Genomic DNA, 14,771 nt, shown 5'->3' on the forward strand with positions numbered 1-14,771 from the left:
ATCTTCCTGCCTTCATTCTTGCCTCAGTATATATTTTTTTCCTACAGCAGCCAGTGATCTTCTTAGAATAGAAACCTGGTAATGTCATTACTAGGTTTAAAATACTTCATTGGTTTCCCTTTTAGCCGTTAGGACAATAAACTCCTGAACAATAAACTTCCTTCTTATGCTGGCCTCTGCTTAACTTTCTGTCATCCTCTCTGACCAGCTCTCTCTCCTGTTGCACAACATTCTCTGTTGTTTCTGTGACCTTGCACCTGTGTTTCTTCTACCTGGGAAACTCTTATTCTTCAGGTCTTGAATTACATGTCATATCTTCTGAGAAAAACTTTCCCTAATTCCTTCAAAGCAAGATCAGTTGTCCCTTCTATTTCTCACTGCATTCGTTCCAAACTCATTTTTGTTATGTGCAATTTGATAATTGCTCTGTTTAACTGTTGGTATTCCCTCACAGATAGTAAGCACCATGTAGGCAGAAAACATTTCATCACAATATCCCCTAATCTTCCACAATTCAGGGCATAGAGTAAGTGATTAGGAGATATTTGATAAATGAAAATATAAATGTAAGTGATTACATGAAGAATAGAGATTGCTCAGTGGAGCAACATTCTGTAGATTATTAGATTGAGAGCAAATAGAGAGAGGCCTTATGTATATTATGGAAGGGAAATAATTCTTCCACAGAAAGGAAGCAAAGAACAATTGTGGGGGGTGTGAAGGAAGCAAAAGGAGGGAGTTCTTACTGAATGGCCTTGGTCTCAGCCATATAACAAATTAGAAAGTCCATCTTTGGTGGGTAGATTGAGAGATGGCACATTAGTTGTTCTGAAGACAATGAGAATGATTTTAAACAGTAGCTGATAATAAGTCTAAGGTGAGCCACTACAAGTAAATAAAACAATTACTTAGCAACACTAGAATTCTTGTTTAGGATAAATAACTTGAATTTAGAGCATTTACTACGATTATATGGTTTTCTTCATCCTGGCTTAGGTATGGGGGCAAAGGAAAAAAAAGTTTTGGGATTTCAAAGGCAGGTAAGTGGAGGTTTAGGAAGCCAAGAGGTTCTAAGATGATAGGGAAGACAATTAGAATGACTGGTTAGAATGTTCATGTGATAAAGAGGGGAATTCACCAGAGGGGAGGGGAATAGACTGAGAGAATAAGAGGGGCAAGGAAGGGAGAGGCAAACTTTGGAGCATAAGTAGAAAATGAACAGTGAGTAGAGATTTTGGCCAAAAAAAAAAAAAGATTTTCTAAATTTGAAATATTAGAAGAATGGCTTCTTTTAAATTTTTGAAAGAGATCAACTAAAGACCTAATTTATTTTGAAATTAGAGTGAATGTTTTTTCAAGTATAAGATATAACCTAAATTTCTTGAAGACAATTAACATTGTTTTTCTTAGATAATCTCTTTTACTATTTTGATATATTTGGCTTTTGTTTTCTATGCCTAATGGTATTTTTTGTCTGTAATCTGAAGCTATGTCAAACTGTTAATTCACCTACCAAATCCTCTGTGCCTGTAATATCAGATGCTAAAGGAGAGACTAGACTTGAAGACCCTTTAAACAATTAATGTACGTGATAACTTGTTTGAATTATTTCCTACTAGAGTCCACATTTGTAAGATGATAATTATCTTTACATATTTTAGAGATGGAAGCATGATGCTTGCTAACTCCTTTTTTCATGCCCAAATACTAACTTAAGAGAATATCTATAAGTATAAAATATTGTTTGCTTTGTTCTCATTTGTATGTTTCTAACATCACTTTTGCTAGATTGTAGCTTTCTGAAAACAAGGGATATATATTATTCATTTTGTTTTATACTTAGTGTCTTGCATGTATTTGTGATCAAATAAAAGGTAGTTGGATTTAATTACTTGAAATCCTTTAAGTTATTCAAGTGTTTATATGAACAACTTCCTTAATATGGGAGGTAGTATTAAACCGACTTCTCCATTTTTTCATCATTAAAGCAGAAGAAAGTATGATTTTTCACTTTAATTCTGCAGCTGTATTATAATGAGATCTTATAATGAGAACTTAACATGTGATTGAGGCTTCCTTTTAGTATCATCATCATAACAACATAGTACATTTGTTAATATTTTACAAAGTTGTTTCACATGTACTATTTAAGTTTAAAATACTTATTTGTATGTGAACTGTTTATGACACAAGGTGAATTGAACTTAACATGAAATAAGCCCAATTTGAATATTAGGCAACTGAGATCTGAGAGGTAAGAGTCTTGCTAAAATGTCACAAAAGTCGTAAGTGATTGAACTGAGTTCTATCATGTGTAGGTCTGTGTTATACATCTGCATGCACATGCATGCACACATACATGCACACATACATGCACATGCTGAATTTCTGAAGCTAGAAATCTGACTTCATCAGTGGGGTGGTAATTATTGGGTTTGTAACATAATTCGTACTCTTGTCACATTAATCCACTCACCATTCTTCAGGAGACAAAAACATGTATACAAATATGTTTATGAATATGATTAAGTAGAAATTTATGAAGAAAAACCACCTTTGCAACGTTTATTAAAGTTGAAGTAATGTATTATTAAAAATTCTAGTCCTGATTCCAAATTTTGAGGTTTTATTCTCCTTCCCTTATTCCACTGGCATACTGAACTTTAAATATGAATAGGTAATATTTCATATGTTTCACATTACTTACAGGGTCTGTATAATTTGCCTGAAAAAGATAGTGGAGTGTAGCCCTGTGAAATATACTAAGTACATGGTCCCAGAGCAAATGCTAAAGGAAAGTTACAAGTGTAGTACACATGACAACATGATTATTCACAGGTGAAAAGGTTAGGACTAAATAAGATGGATAAAGCTGGTTTCAATATTCTGATCCCTTTCCTGGTATCTTAAGTATGGTGCTGACCTAGGTGTGTATATTTCATAGTTAACTTGATAACATAATACAACATGGGAGCAAAAGTAGGTTATTGTGAGAACTTAAATACCTGCAACAATCCTAAGTGCTTTCAATAAAACAAACTCAGCTTCTTAGTATGTTACATTGTTAAAGCTGTGAAGCAATTATAGTTTGTTAAATAGTTTATATGAGCCCACAGCCATATCAAGCCAGGTACTTACAGAAGTATGTTTTGAAGTGGGACTCTAGACATCACAGATACACCTTCTGCATAATCTAGGCAGTCTTGTTTTTTCCTTTTCTCTTTCCTTGTCTTCTTGCACAGATATTCATTGAATGCCCTCAGTATTTTAAGCTCTAGGATCATAGCATCAAACAAAACACGCCAAGTTCTTGTTCTCCTCGAACTGATATTCATTGGGATGGAGAGGGAGACAGACAATAAGCAAATGAAGATTAAAGAGAGAAGAAAGCAACAGGGAGATGTAGCATAGCAGGTGTTTCATAATGTTAGGAAGAAAAGTAATGCATGTGAGTAGGAGTAAGGCTTTCAGCACTTTAAATTAGGGTAGTCAACAAAGATGTCTTTAATAACGTAATATTTTGAACAAAGACCTGAGTAAAAATAAGAATCCTGTCTTTAGAATATATGAGGGCAGAGAGTTACACAGTGAGGAAAAATCTGAGGCGGTGCTGAGAGTGCTTGACCTGTTTGAGAACCAGGAAGGGGTTTGGTATGTCTGGCTAAGAGTAAGTTAGGGAAGGGAAGGGTAGGAAGAAGAAAAGTCATGTGGGGTAGCAGGGACCAGATGGTAAATGACTTCTGGTCACTGGAAGGAGTTTGCATTTTATTGTGTGTGATTTGAAAAGATATAGGAGGGTTTAGATATGTCTGAAGTGACATATCGAGTACACACTGGTGTGTGGAGACTCAGAGAACTCAAGGGTAACTCCACGGTTTGGGGCTTGAGTACCTCGTAAATGACAATGCCATTTAATGAGATGGGGTACAACTTGAGAAAATTTCTTTTGTTTTATATGAATCTCATCTCTCCCCTTACACCTAGTTTTTGCTCGAAAGTGGAATAGACCAATTGGTAGTTTGATTTAAATTATTTTATGCTTGAAAGAAAGAATAACAGTAGTGATGACAATAAGTAATATTTGATAGCCCTTACACTTTGCAAAATGTTTTAATATCCAGTGATGCATCTGCACTATATGGTCACACGGAGGATTTCTGCACCTACTCCTAAAATAATGTTTGAGACATAAGGTGATTTGTAACATACTTTAAAATACGTAACGAACAGTTCACATCTACTGAAAAAGAGTGAACTAAAGAGAGATTAAGTCTTGAAATATGTCACATAGGGGTTAAGAGAAAATTGAAAATGGACTGTAATGAATGGTCTTATTTACCCAACTGTGAATTAATATATATGCTATAATTTGTCTCTCAGATCCAAGGTTCATTAGTGCCCACCTCATCCCAGAAAGTGACAACCCTGAAGATGACAAAGTGTATTTTTTCTTCCGTGAAAATGCGATAGATGGAGAACACACTGGAAAAGCCACTCATGCTAGAATAGGTCAGATATGCAAGGTGAGGTAAAGAAAAAAATGAGGAGGGTATCATTGTCCAATTGCAGTTTTTTCCTTTTCCACCTTTGTACAAATATAATGAAAAATATGGCTAAAAAGCTTGACTGATCACTATAAATATTTAAATACCAAAAAAAGATTGAAAACGTATTATAGTTGCTTATGAATAACTTCATAGTCAAACATAGAGGTATAGGTTGTGAGGTGTTATTTCACAATTACATTAAATAATATTAGTTTGAAATTCTGGAGAAATAATTTTTTTTCATATTACCTGGGAAAATATAATTTTTGTATTCTCAGACCTAGCATAGGTTCCTACAATGTGTAAGTTTTCAATGAATATTTTTTGTTGGAAGTAACTCAAGTATGAATATAAAAGAGACAAGTGTTAAAGCTTGTTCTTATGACTTGATTATAGCATCCTATATACACATATGTGCACACACATAATTTTGAAGCTCTGAACTTTAATATACTGTGTGGCACAAATTCAGATGTGATATGTATTATAATGTTAGATATATAGAATAAAAAATTGGTCAGTAAATACTTATGGACTAATTAGTATCAGTGTGAAAATATGATAACAATACTATTCTTACCCTCTATACTGTATAGTACAGTATATATGAAATATGAATGAAGCTAACTGTTATTATATATTAAAGCACCTTTCATCTCAAGAAAAATCACAAGGCCAAATCCAGTTACTGTCTTAAAATGAAATTATTTCTTTTAAAAAAAAATCATGAAATTTTAAAAATCCCTATCTTGGGGGCGGGGATATCCTCTTTCCTATCCCAATCATCTAATTATTTATCTTTAGTATATTAAATTACTGGAAAATTAAAATTTTTAATGCTCTGGAAACATGCAAATGATATATGCAATATATGAGAATCTTTTCTCCACAAAATATAAGGCATATTTAAAAGCAGTACTTACAAGGGTTAAAAAAATCTTTATACTAAATAAAATCTTATAAACAAAATATAAATCAGTGTTATATTTTTGAAGAAAAAGTTATTTTCCTTTAAACATATGCACATAAATATTATTTTATAAGACTATAAGTTACTGGTGAATCCATACCATCATAATAGAGTTTATTGCTACATCAGGTTACAGTTAAGTTTCATTTTCAGTGAGAAGATACTTTTTCAAAATTTTTGCTCTAGAATGAGTTTTCTTTATTAAGATTTAAGCAAATGTTTTTTCAACATGCTGTTTGTAAAGTCAGCATTGCGTCAACTGAGCTTATAAAAATATTTGATGCTAGCATGCTTTTGTTTGTGGTGTATTTTCAGTATGAGTTATAAGGCATGCAGTTATTCTTTCATTCAGTAAATACTCATTAAGTGCCTACTATGTGCCAATGTGCTTAATTTTGTGAACCAGCCTACTTAGGTAAGTAAAATCTTAGGGAAAACTTACATAAGAAAGAGAGACTAAAAGCAAACCAAAACAAACACAAGAGTAATATCGTTCATTGCCAAGTGGTAAGAGAATGGAAAAAGTACAGTGACTTTTTAATGCTAAGGCATATTTATTGTAAGTCATTCCTTGAACAAGGTTGGAGTGAATAGATTTCACCAAAAATATAATAAGAAAGCATAGTTACTTGTATCTAGTCATTTAAAATTCATTTCTCAATTTGAAAAATGAGGAATTGTGATTTGTATGTCTCAAGATATGAGAAGATAAGATATTTGAAATTATCATTTGCATGCACAATTTCTAAAACCATTATTCTCTCCTTTCAGAATGACTTCGGGGGCCACAGAAGTCTGGTGAATAAATGGACAACATTCCTCAAAGCTCGTCTCATTTGTTCAGTGCCAGGTCCAAATGGCATTGACACTCATTTTGATGAATTGCGTAAGTAGCTGATGATGTCATATAGAGAATATTCAAACCTTGCCATTACCTTCAAAAATGCAACTTTCTCCAATTTTGTTTTAAAACAGAGGATGTATTCCTAATGAATTCTAAAGATCCTAAAAATCCAGTTGTATATGGAGTGTTTACAACTTCCAGGTAAATAACACTTTGCTCTCTTATTATCATAGAAAATTCATGTCCTTTAGATGCTTTCCAAGTGTCCATAATTTGTGAAAATATTTTTGAAAGAACAACGTCGGCTAAACCTTTGAGCTCTTGTGCATTCTTGGGTGCCTGAAATAAGTCATGACCTAAATCATTTTTTACATAAATTTTAACAAAGAATTCACTACTATAAATTTAATGACGAAAAATATATGCCATGCCCTATGTATAGCTTTGACTTTAAAAATTTGAGTGAAATGTAAAATATTATAAACATAGAACTCTGAGTTTTGTTAAAAGTTTGTAGTGATATAAACTAAGGGTGAAAAATCTTTTTCCCTCCCCTCTCCTTTCTCTTCTTTGTCCCTACCCCCTCTTTCTCTCTCTCTCTCTCTCCTCCTTCTTCCCCCTCTCCCCGCCACCTCCTTTCATCATTCCCCATGTGCCTCAAGGCTCTTGCTGTCAATCAAGCAGTAATTATTTCCTGACTATTATATTCAGCATAAAGTTTACATTACCTGGAATTGCTAAAAGAAACATATTTAAATGCATATAAAGAGGGATATGCATTTGGATATGTATAAATGTTTAATAAAAGAAAAATAATTTAAAATCAAAAGTCAGGAAGAGTGCTACAAGGGACTGTGATAGCATAAAGAAAGATTAACTACAATGTCCAAACACTGATTTTTTTCTGTAAATATTAAAGCCATTACAAATTGATTGGACATTTTTACTTAATTTTTAAAATAACGTAAAAATTAGGAAAACTATATTAGTAAAACTAGATGCAATTTCCCATACCTAAATATTTCTCCCCTTTAGTATAAAAACAGAATGACCGCTAAAGAATGTGGGAGGCTTGGGCTTCCCTGGTGGCGCAGTGGTTGAGAGTCTGCCTGCCGATGCAGGGGACACAGGTTCGTGCCCCGGTCCGGGAAGATCCCACATGCCGTGGAGCAGCTGGGCCCATGAGCCATGGCTGCTGAGCCTGCATGTCCGGAGCCTGTGCTCCACAACGGGAGAGGCCATGACAGTGAGAGGCCTGCGTACCGCAAAAAAAAAAAAAAAAAAAAAAATGTGGGAGGCTCAAATTAAACAAATATTAATTGATTTCTTCTGCTTCCTCATTGCTTAGTACAGTAGTTTTCAGTCTTAAGCTTGCATCAGAATCGCCCAGAGAGCCTGTTAAAATACAGATGCTCGGCCCCGCCCTCAGAGTCTCTGATTCAGTAGGAAGGGGTAGGGCCTAAGAACGCATTTTTAACAAATTCCCAGGTGATGCCCATACTGTTGGTCTAGGAACCACACTTTGAGAATCACTGGCTTAGTGGGTAAAATAATTTCACCTGTCTGCTTCAGCGAGCTTGATGTCATATATGAGTTAGTCTTAACAGCTGTAAATCCTAAAAAGATCTTTCCATGATGATGGATTCCATCAATAGATAAGCAAAGTGTATAACAATGAAAAAGGGACACATAAACATTACAAACTACTATGATGTATCAAATATGTATTAATTTGCTACTTATTCCATTATGAAAATATTGTTGTTAAATTCTATAAGTATTTACTGAAATTTACTGTGTGTCAAGTACCGTGCGATATGTAATTTATGTTACAGAAAAGAAGCCAAGCATGTTTCCTTCCCTCATGAAGCTTGCACTCTACCAGACATTGTCTAGATGCAGCAGTTTTCAATAATAAACTCTTATTACACAAGTTTTTCATTTGGTCTAATTTTTATGTAATTTTCTATGGGTAGAGATTGATTAAAAGGTATGCATTCCATATTTTTAATGTGCACAACTGTTTTATATCTTTATAAATAAATCCCTCAAGCTGTATTTATATAAGCAAAATAAAATGGGAAATTGTGGCAGCTCATGGTAAACTTAGAATTTGCTTCAATTACCTGATTTTTTTTGTCCAACAAAATGATGGGGATAATTGCTATAGTACTCCACTTTTGCTAGGGTGTAATAGCTACTAACTTAAAATGATTTTCTGTGTTGGAAAGAGATGATTTTAAATGCCTTCACACAGATCGAGCTCTGTTACTTGATCAAATACTTTTGTTGGTTTGGGAGTTAAAAATTATAACACATTGACTATTCATCTTCTGCACCAGTTTCAGTTTATAAAATGTGTTCTTAAACATTCTTTCTTGTTTAAACATTTCCTGGTTTCAGCAATGATGCTTAAGTCTTAACATAATACCAAAGTTTATATTTTTATTTTATCTGATATCAGAATTAATCATTACCTTTTAGATTTTGTATATATGTTTTCCCTATCAATGTTTACATATGATATGAATGTATATATTTATAGCATATATTGTCTATTTATGAAATGAATATGTATATGTTCTATGAGTGCTAAAGGTGTTTTCATCCATGCCTTCGAATTTTGAGCAATCATAATTTTGCTTTCTTGTGTATTATTAAAATATATATAAATATATGACTTAAAAAATCCCAAACACTACTTGAGAATTTATGTTCAAGTATTGATAATTGCTATCTGAAATTTAAAAACTCAGTATAAATAGCTCTGTCATTGTGTAAAGATGAAAGTCTGTTTTTGTTCTGTCTGTCTTTTTTAGTAACATCTTCAAGGGGTCAGCCGTGTGCATGTATAGCATGAGTGATGTGAGAAGGGTGTTCCTGGGTCCATATGCTCACAGGGATGGTCCCAACTACCAGTGGGTGCCTTATCAAGGAAGAGTCCCCTACCCACGACCAGGAACTGTAAGTGGCCTAGGTGTTTAAGATAGGAAATGAATGAATTTATGCTGAAGGTTAAAAAAAAAAAAGCAGCTACATACATATTAAATATAGATAATGTAAAAGAAAAATTCCAAGACTATAAATGAAAGAAAGGCAAGGATTTTTCTTTGATAACCATGAAATTCCACATTTAAAGACATGTTCTTCACAGGCCTCAGTGCTTAAGTTCAACGCTTACCAGTAGTTAATACCAATAATTTATGAGAAATAGAAACTGAGCAGGTAGCCTTATTTATCTTCTTTTCGGAAAGAGATATAGTAAAAATGGCTTTCACGGAGAGTTGAAACAATTAGGATAGACTTGCTCTCTCTGATTGTGACAAAGGCTCAAGAATTGCACATTAAATAGGAGGAAACAAATTTAAATCAATATTATCTTCCTATGGAAGTGGGACACATCTCTCAAATAGGTAAAGAAGATATGCAAGGAAGAAACAAACAAAAACCTCATGGAAAGGGCCTAGGTGTTTTAATAGATGCTGTTTACTATCGCTGACCTCTCTCCTTCCAGCCTGTTGTACACATTCAGGCTTATAAAAAGGTGGATAGATCTCAAAATAAAATCAGCTTTAAGTCTGCAATTTAAAGTAGGGAGAAAAAAAGAAAAGAGTGATACAGTAGAAAGTGAGTGAATATGACGGCAGATGTTCTAGAATATGTGGATGGAACCATCCAGTGCAACATTTCCTAACCCTAAGAATTTTTTTTTTTAACATCTTTTTTGGAGTATAATTGCTTTACAATGGTGTGTTAGCATACGGCATTTGTTTTTCTCTTTCTGACTTACTTTACTCTGTGTGACAGACTCTACGTCTATCCACCTCACTACAAATAACTCAATTTCATTTCTTTTTATGGCTGAGTAATATTCCGTAAATATGTGTCACATCTTCTTTATCCATTCATCTGTCGATGGACACTTAGGTTGTTTCCATGTCCTGGCTATTGTAAATAGAGCTGCAATGAACATTGTGGTACATGACTCTTTGAATTATGGTTTTCTCAGGGTATATGCCCAGTACTGGGATTGCTGGGCCCTATGGTAGTTCTATTTGTAGTTTTTTAAGGAACCTCCATACTGTTCTCCGTAGTGGCTGTATCAATTTACATTCCCACCAACAGTGCAAGAGGGTTCCCTTTTCTCCACACACTCTCCAGCATTTATTGTTTGTAGATTTTTTGATGATGGCCATTCTGACTGGTGTGAGGTGATACCTCATTGCAGTTTTGATTTGCATTTCTCTAATGATTAGTGATGTTGAGCATCCTTTCATGTGTTTGTTGGCAATCTGTATATCTTCGTTGGAGAAATGTCTATTTAGGTCTTCTGCCCATTTTTGGATTGGGTTTTTTTTTTTTTTTTTTGATATTGAGCTGCATGAGCTGCTTGTAAATTTTGGAGATTAATCCTTTGTCCGTTGCTTCATTTGCAAATATTTTCTCCCATTCTGAGGGTTGTCTTTTTGTGTTGTTTATGGTTTCCTTTGCTATACAAAAGCTTTTAAGTTTCATTAGGTCCCATTTGTTTATTTTTGTTTTTATTTCCATTTCTCTAGAAGGTGATAACCCTAAGAATCTTTAAGGAAATAATTTCATATGATGAAAAAACTTGTTCTTTAAGTTTAACCATTATTTTAATTTCATGTCAGTTTTATTGTTAAATTCAAGTAAATGATGTTTTTAGATGAGTTTATTAGGCATAGGATGTTTTTAATCTTTATTTTCTGTAAAATTTTTTGCTAAACTTATTTATGAGCATTTCATAAAGATTACTTCTAGCTGATGGAGCTTGTAGGTAAAAAACCTGAATAGGCTTTCAGAAGAAAAAATGAACAAGATAGACTATCCATTGATTATAAGAAGCCCGTTTTAACAGATTTATGCATACATACATATTTATATGTGTGTGTGTGTGTGTCTATGTATATAAAATAGTATATACAGTAGCCCAATAATTGTTCCCATTTCACAGATGAAGACTCTGAGGCAAAGAGAGAAGCCAAGATTCATTCCAGGCAGTTTGATTCTAGAGCCTGAATTCTCACCCATTGTTCATAGAGAGTTGTTATGACATGGTCCATTAAGTCAGCAGTATGAACCAAGTGCTGGAGGCAGAAGACAGAAAGCACTGCCTAAGCTAGGAATTAGGGAGGGGCTGCCAAGAGGAGGCAACACCTTGCTCCGTGAATAAAATTCCCTTAGATCAATCCATTAATCCCAAAAGGGGGCAGCTGAGAATATGTCGTTCCATCAACACTACTGGAGAAAAACATATTGAGGCCTTCAAGCAGTGTGTCAATAGAAGGGCATTTTCTTTATTTTTAAAGAAAAACCTACAGCTTAAGTAATACTAAATACAAAAATAAAAGTAAGGCAAGAAAGTGAGACAAATTGTAAGATAAAAATCTAAAATAAGTCTCTTTTGCAATCATTTCTAAATTTTTGCAAGTAGTTTTTAAATGGTGGTAGAAAAGCAAAAAAAATTAATGTTACAAAATATGTTTTATCGTTTCTTCGAGTTTATACAGCTATTTGATATTTCTATAACATTAAATAAATAATTTTTTTAATTTACTTAAATAAAAAGTAATTCCCTAAATCCCTTAACTGTTATATTAGTGTATTATTGTGTGTGTGTCTATATACTACATACATATATATTCATAAAGAGATACTCTTCCCGTTTCAAAATAGCTTTATTTCATTTCTCATGAATTATTAATGATCTGTGTTAAGGTAATGGCAGAGACAATTGATTTCTCCTTCTAAGCCTCTTGTTAGATCAAGAACCACTCAACTACATTTCAGCTCTCAAACTCTTACATTAAATGGCAGAAATTAGTTAAGTGTAAGACAAAAAGCAAGAGACTGGAGTTACTGTACTCTGAATGCTTGCACCACATAATTAAATGCAGTGAAAAGAGACAGTAAAATCTGAATTTTCTTGTTTTTGTCTTATTGCCTTAAGTGGAGCATTTAAATCCAGAGGTGATATTATGACAGTGTACAGCACAGCATCCTGTCTGGCTCTCCCTATAGCCATCATCTGTTCTGCTTGGTCCATTCTGATTGGTCAGTTTCTGTGCCATGCAAGTTGTTAAACACCTTGAATAACACATCTCCTTATCCCTAGAATTACTGTAATTATTAAAGAAATAATACTTTTGGTCCTTTTTATGGTACTTTTTCAGGGTTATGTTAAAAATAAGGCAATAAAGAATAGTTTATATTGTCTTTTAGTTTGAAGAGAGCATTTATATTTTAGCGTAATACCATAGGGAAAAATGAAATGCATTCAAGAAAATTTTTGATTTTCTCTAATCTAATGATTAATAGCATTTAGTTATAACATATTCCACTCATTATTTCAAATACTTCATTTAAACATAAAGTATATGGTGTTGTCACTAATAGAGGCATCAGACTTCTCTTGTACACTGAATTCATTAGATGCATTTGCAATTTTTGGTAAGAAATGATGACATCCCATCGAGACTTAAAATATGTTTAGAAAATGTACATTATATATTACATCTACTAATTTAAGTAAAATTATTTTGTTTTTTAGTTTAACAGTTACTTTAAAAATTACAGATTTAGATTCCTAGCTCATTGAGGCCATATATTATATAAATTATAATCCTATTCATTATATTTTAATCAAAAGATAATATTTTCTTTATCTTAATAGTGTCCCAGTAAAACATTTGGTGGATTTGAGTCTACAAAAGACCTTCCTGATGATGTTATAACATTTGCCAGAAGTCATCCAGCCATGTACAATCCAGTGTTTCCTATTAATAACCGGCCGATAATGATCAAAACAGACGTAAATTACCAGTTTACACAAATTGTAGTAGATCGAGTGGATGCAGAAGATGGCCAGTATGATGTCATGTTTATTGGAACAGGTAAATGTTTTAACTTCAGCTCTAAATGTTCTTCCAGAACATTGCATCTAACTAATTAAGTATACTAAGAACTGAAGGAAGACTTTATAGTCACTCTCAAGATATAGTTAACCTCTAATAAATGACTAAAAAACCTGAACATTCTCCCATTCCAATGTGTTATTTTTTTAGGCAAGTTGACATATATTTATTAATTTAAATTAAATTTCCTTTTCAATCAAAAGTTGATAAATGTAATCAGGTAAAGCTATTGATTAGGTGAACAATCAATGTCTATAATTGAATCATAACTCTTTTCTGAACAGTGGCTTTTCAGGACAAAAATGTATTGCTCAAATCCCAAGGCATTCAATAAAAGTTCTAGAATATATTGATGCAAAATTATCCGAACTTTAAAATTATCATAGAGTGCAAATCTTCCAGAAAATAAATTTTGGCAACAAAATTTGTTTAGTGTTTTTACCATACAATGAGAAGGAAAACAAAGCAAAATAAAACTTCATCAGAAGACCAACAGAGTGGACCTAAGGAATCGTCAGATACATTTTAGATCCATTTCTATAGACATTTAGTGACGTATTTTTTACCAATTCCATGATTAGAAACAAACATTTTATAGGTATATTTTCAGGATGAATTCCATTGCTTTTATGACATATTATTTTATTTTTACCCTACTCTCTTTAATAATACTTTTTTAAAAGCACCAGTTACAAATCTGAAACTTGCTACTTAGGGTCAGATTCCAAGGTAATAAATTCCTAGTCTCCATTAACGTTGTTAACTGAAATAAATCAATAGGAAACAGAGTGAGTGCTCCACTGAAACCTGTATAATAACATTTATTTTCCCTTGGTGAGAACAGAGAAAGAAATTGCATTAAGTACAGGGGAATGCCAACTGCACAGTAAGTGCTTTAAAGACTTAAAGTTTTATAACAAAATTGTGAAATACGTTATCAAGTGTAAGTGTCAGGTTCTGAGCAATACATTACAGTCTGCTTTTATGAGTGAGATAGTTTCTCTATCAAATAAAGGAATCCCAGGGAGACCTGGAGTTCAATAAAAGTCAATGAATTGCAAGTATCAACTTCTGGTTATAAATACCTTGAGAAATTATAAGATGATAGGATTTCTCTTCAATAAATATTAGTTTATCACTAATGTCAAATTATAATTAGATCTCTCTACAGAGTAGTTAAACTTGTTCAGTAATGTCACACTTACCTTTTTCTTCACCTCTGGCCTAAACATGTTGAGAAGTCCCCCACTCATTGTCAATGCAACAAAAGCTTGCTTCCAGCTATTTGACCAAAGAAACCTAATCATGAATTTTCAGTTCTTCTTGGACGCAAGCCGTCTTTAAAGGAACCAATTTCATGAGCACGTTGAATGTCTGATGATGTGGATGGCTCTCGGTCAGCACAGAACAGGGTCATCTGTCAACAAAGTAAATTGATTACAGTAATTTTATCTTTTAAGTAAGTTACACATTGA

General features: G+C 33.2%; 1 protein-coding gene across 1 annotated transcript in view; it reads left to right on the forward strand.

The window, feature by feature from the left end:
• The window catches only part of SEMA3A (semaphorin 3A), a 234,677-nt gene that overhangs the window by 178,366 nt on the left and 41,540 nt on the right, over window positions 1–14,771 (forward strand). The window contains exons 7-11 of the mRNA XM_027102735.1: window positions 4,381–4,523; window positions 6,289–6,403; window positions 6,493–6,562; window positions 9,181–9,325; window positions 13,056–13,275. Of these exons, the coding sequence (XP_026958536.1) occupies window positions 4,381–4,523; window positions 6,289–6,403; window positions 6,493–6,562; window positions 9,181–9,325; window positions 13,056–13,275 (693 nt within the window). The remainder of the gene's footprint in view (window positions 1–4,380; window positions 4,524–6,288; window positions 6,404–6,492; window positions 6,563–9,180; window positions 9,326–13,055; window positions 13,276–14,771) is intronic.

The sequence above is a fragment of the Aethalodelphis obliquidens genome, unplaced genomic scaffold (genome assembly GCF_003676395.1).
Source record: "Aethalodelphis obliquidens isolate GAN/ISIS:26980383/991018 unplaced genomic scaffold, ASM367639v1 scaffold5, whole genome shotgun sequence".
Lineage (NCBI taxonomy): Eukaryota > Metazoa > Chordata > Mammalia > Artiodactyla > Delphinidae > Aethalodelphis > Aethalodelphis obliquidens.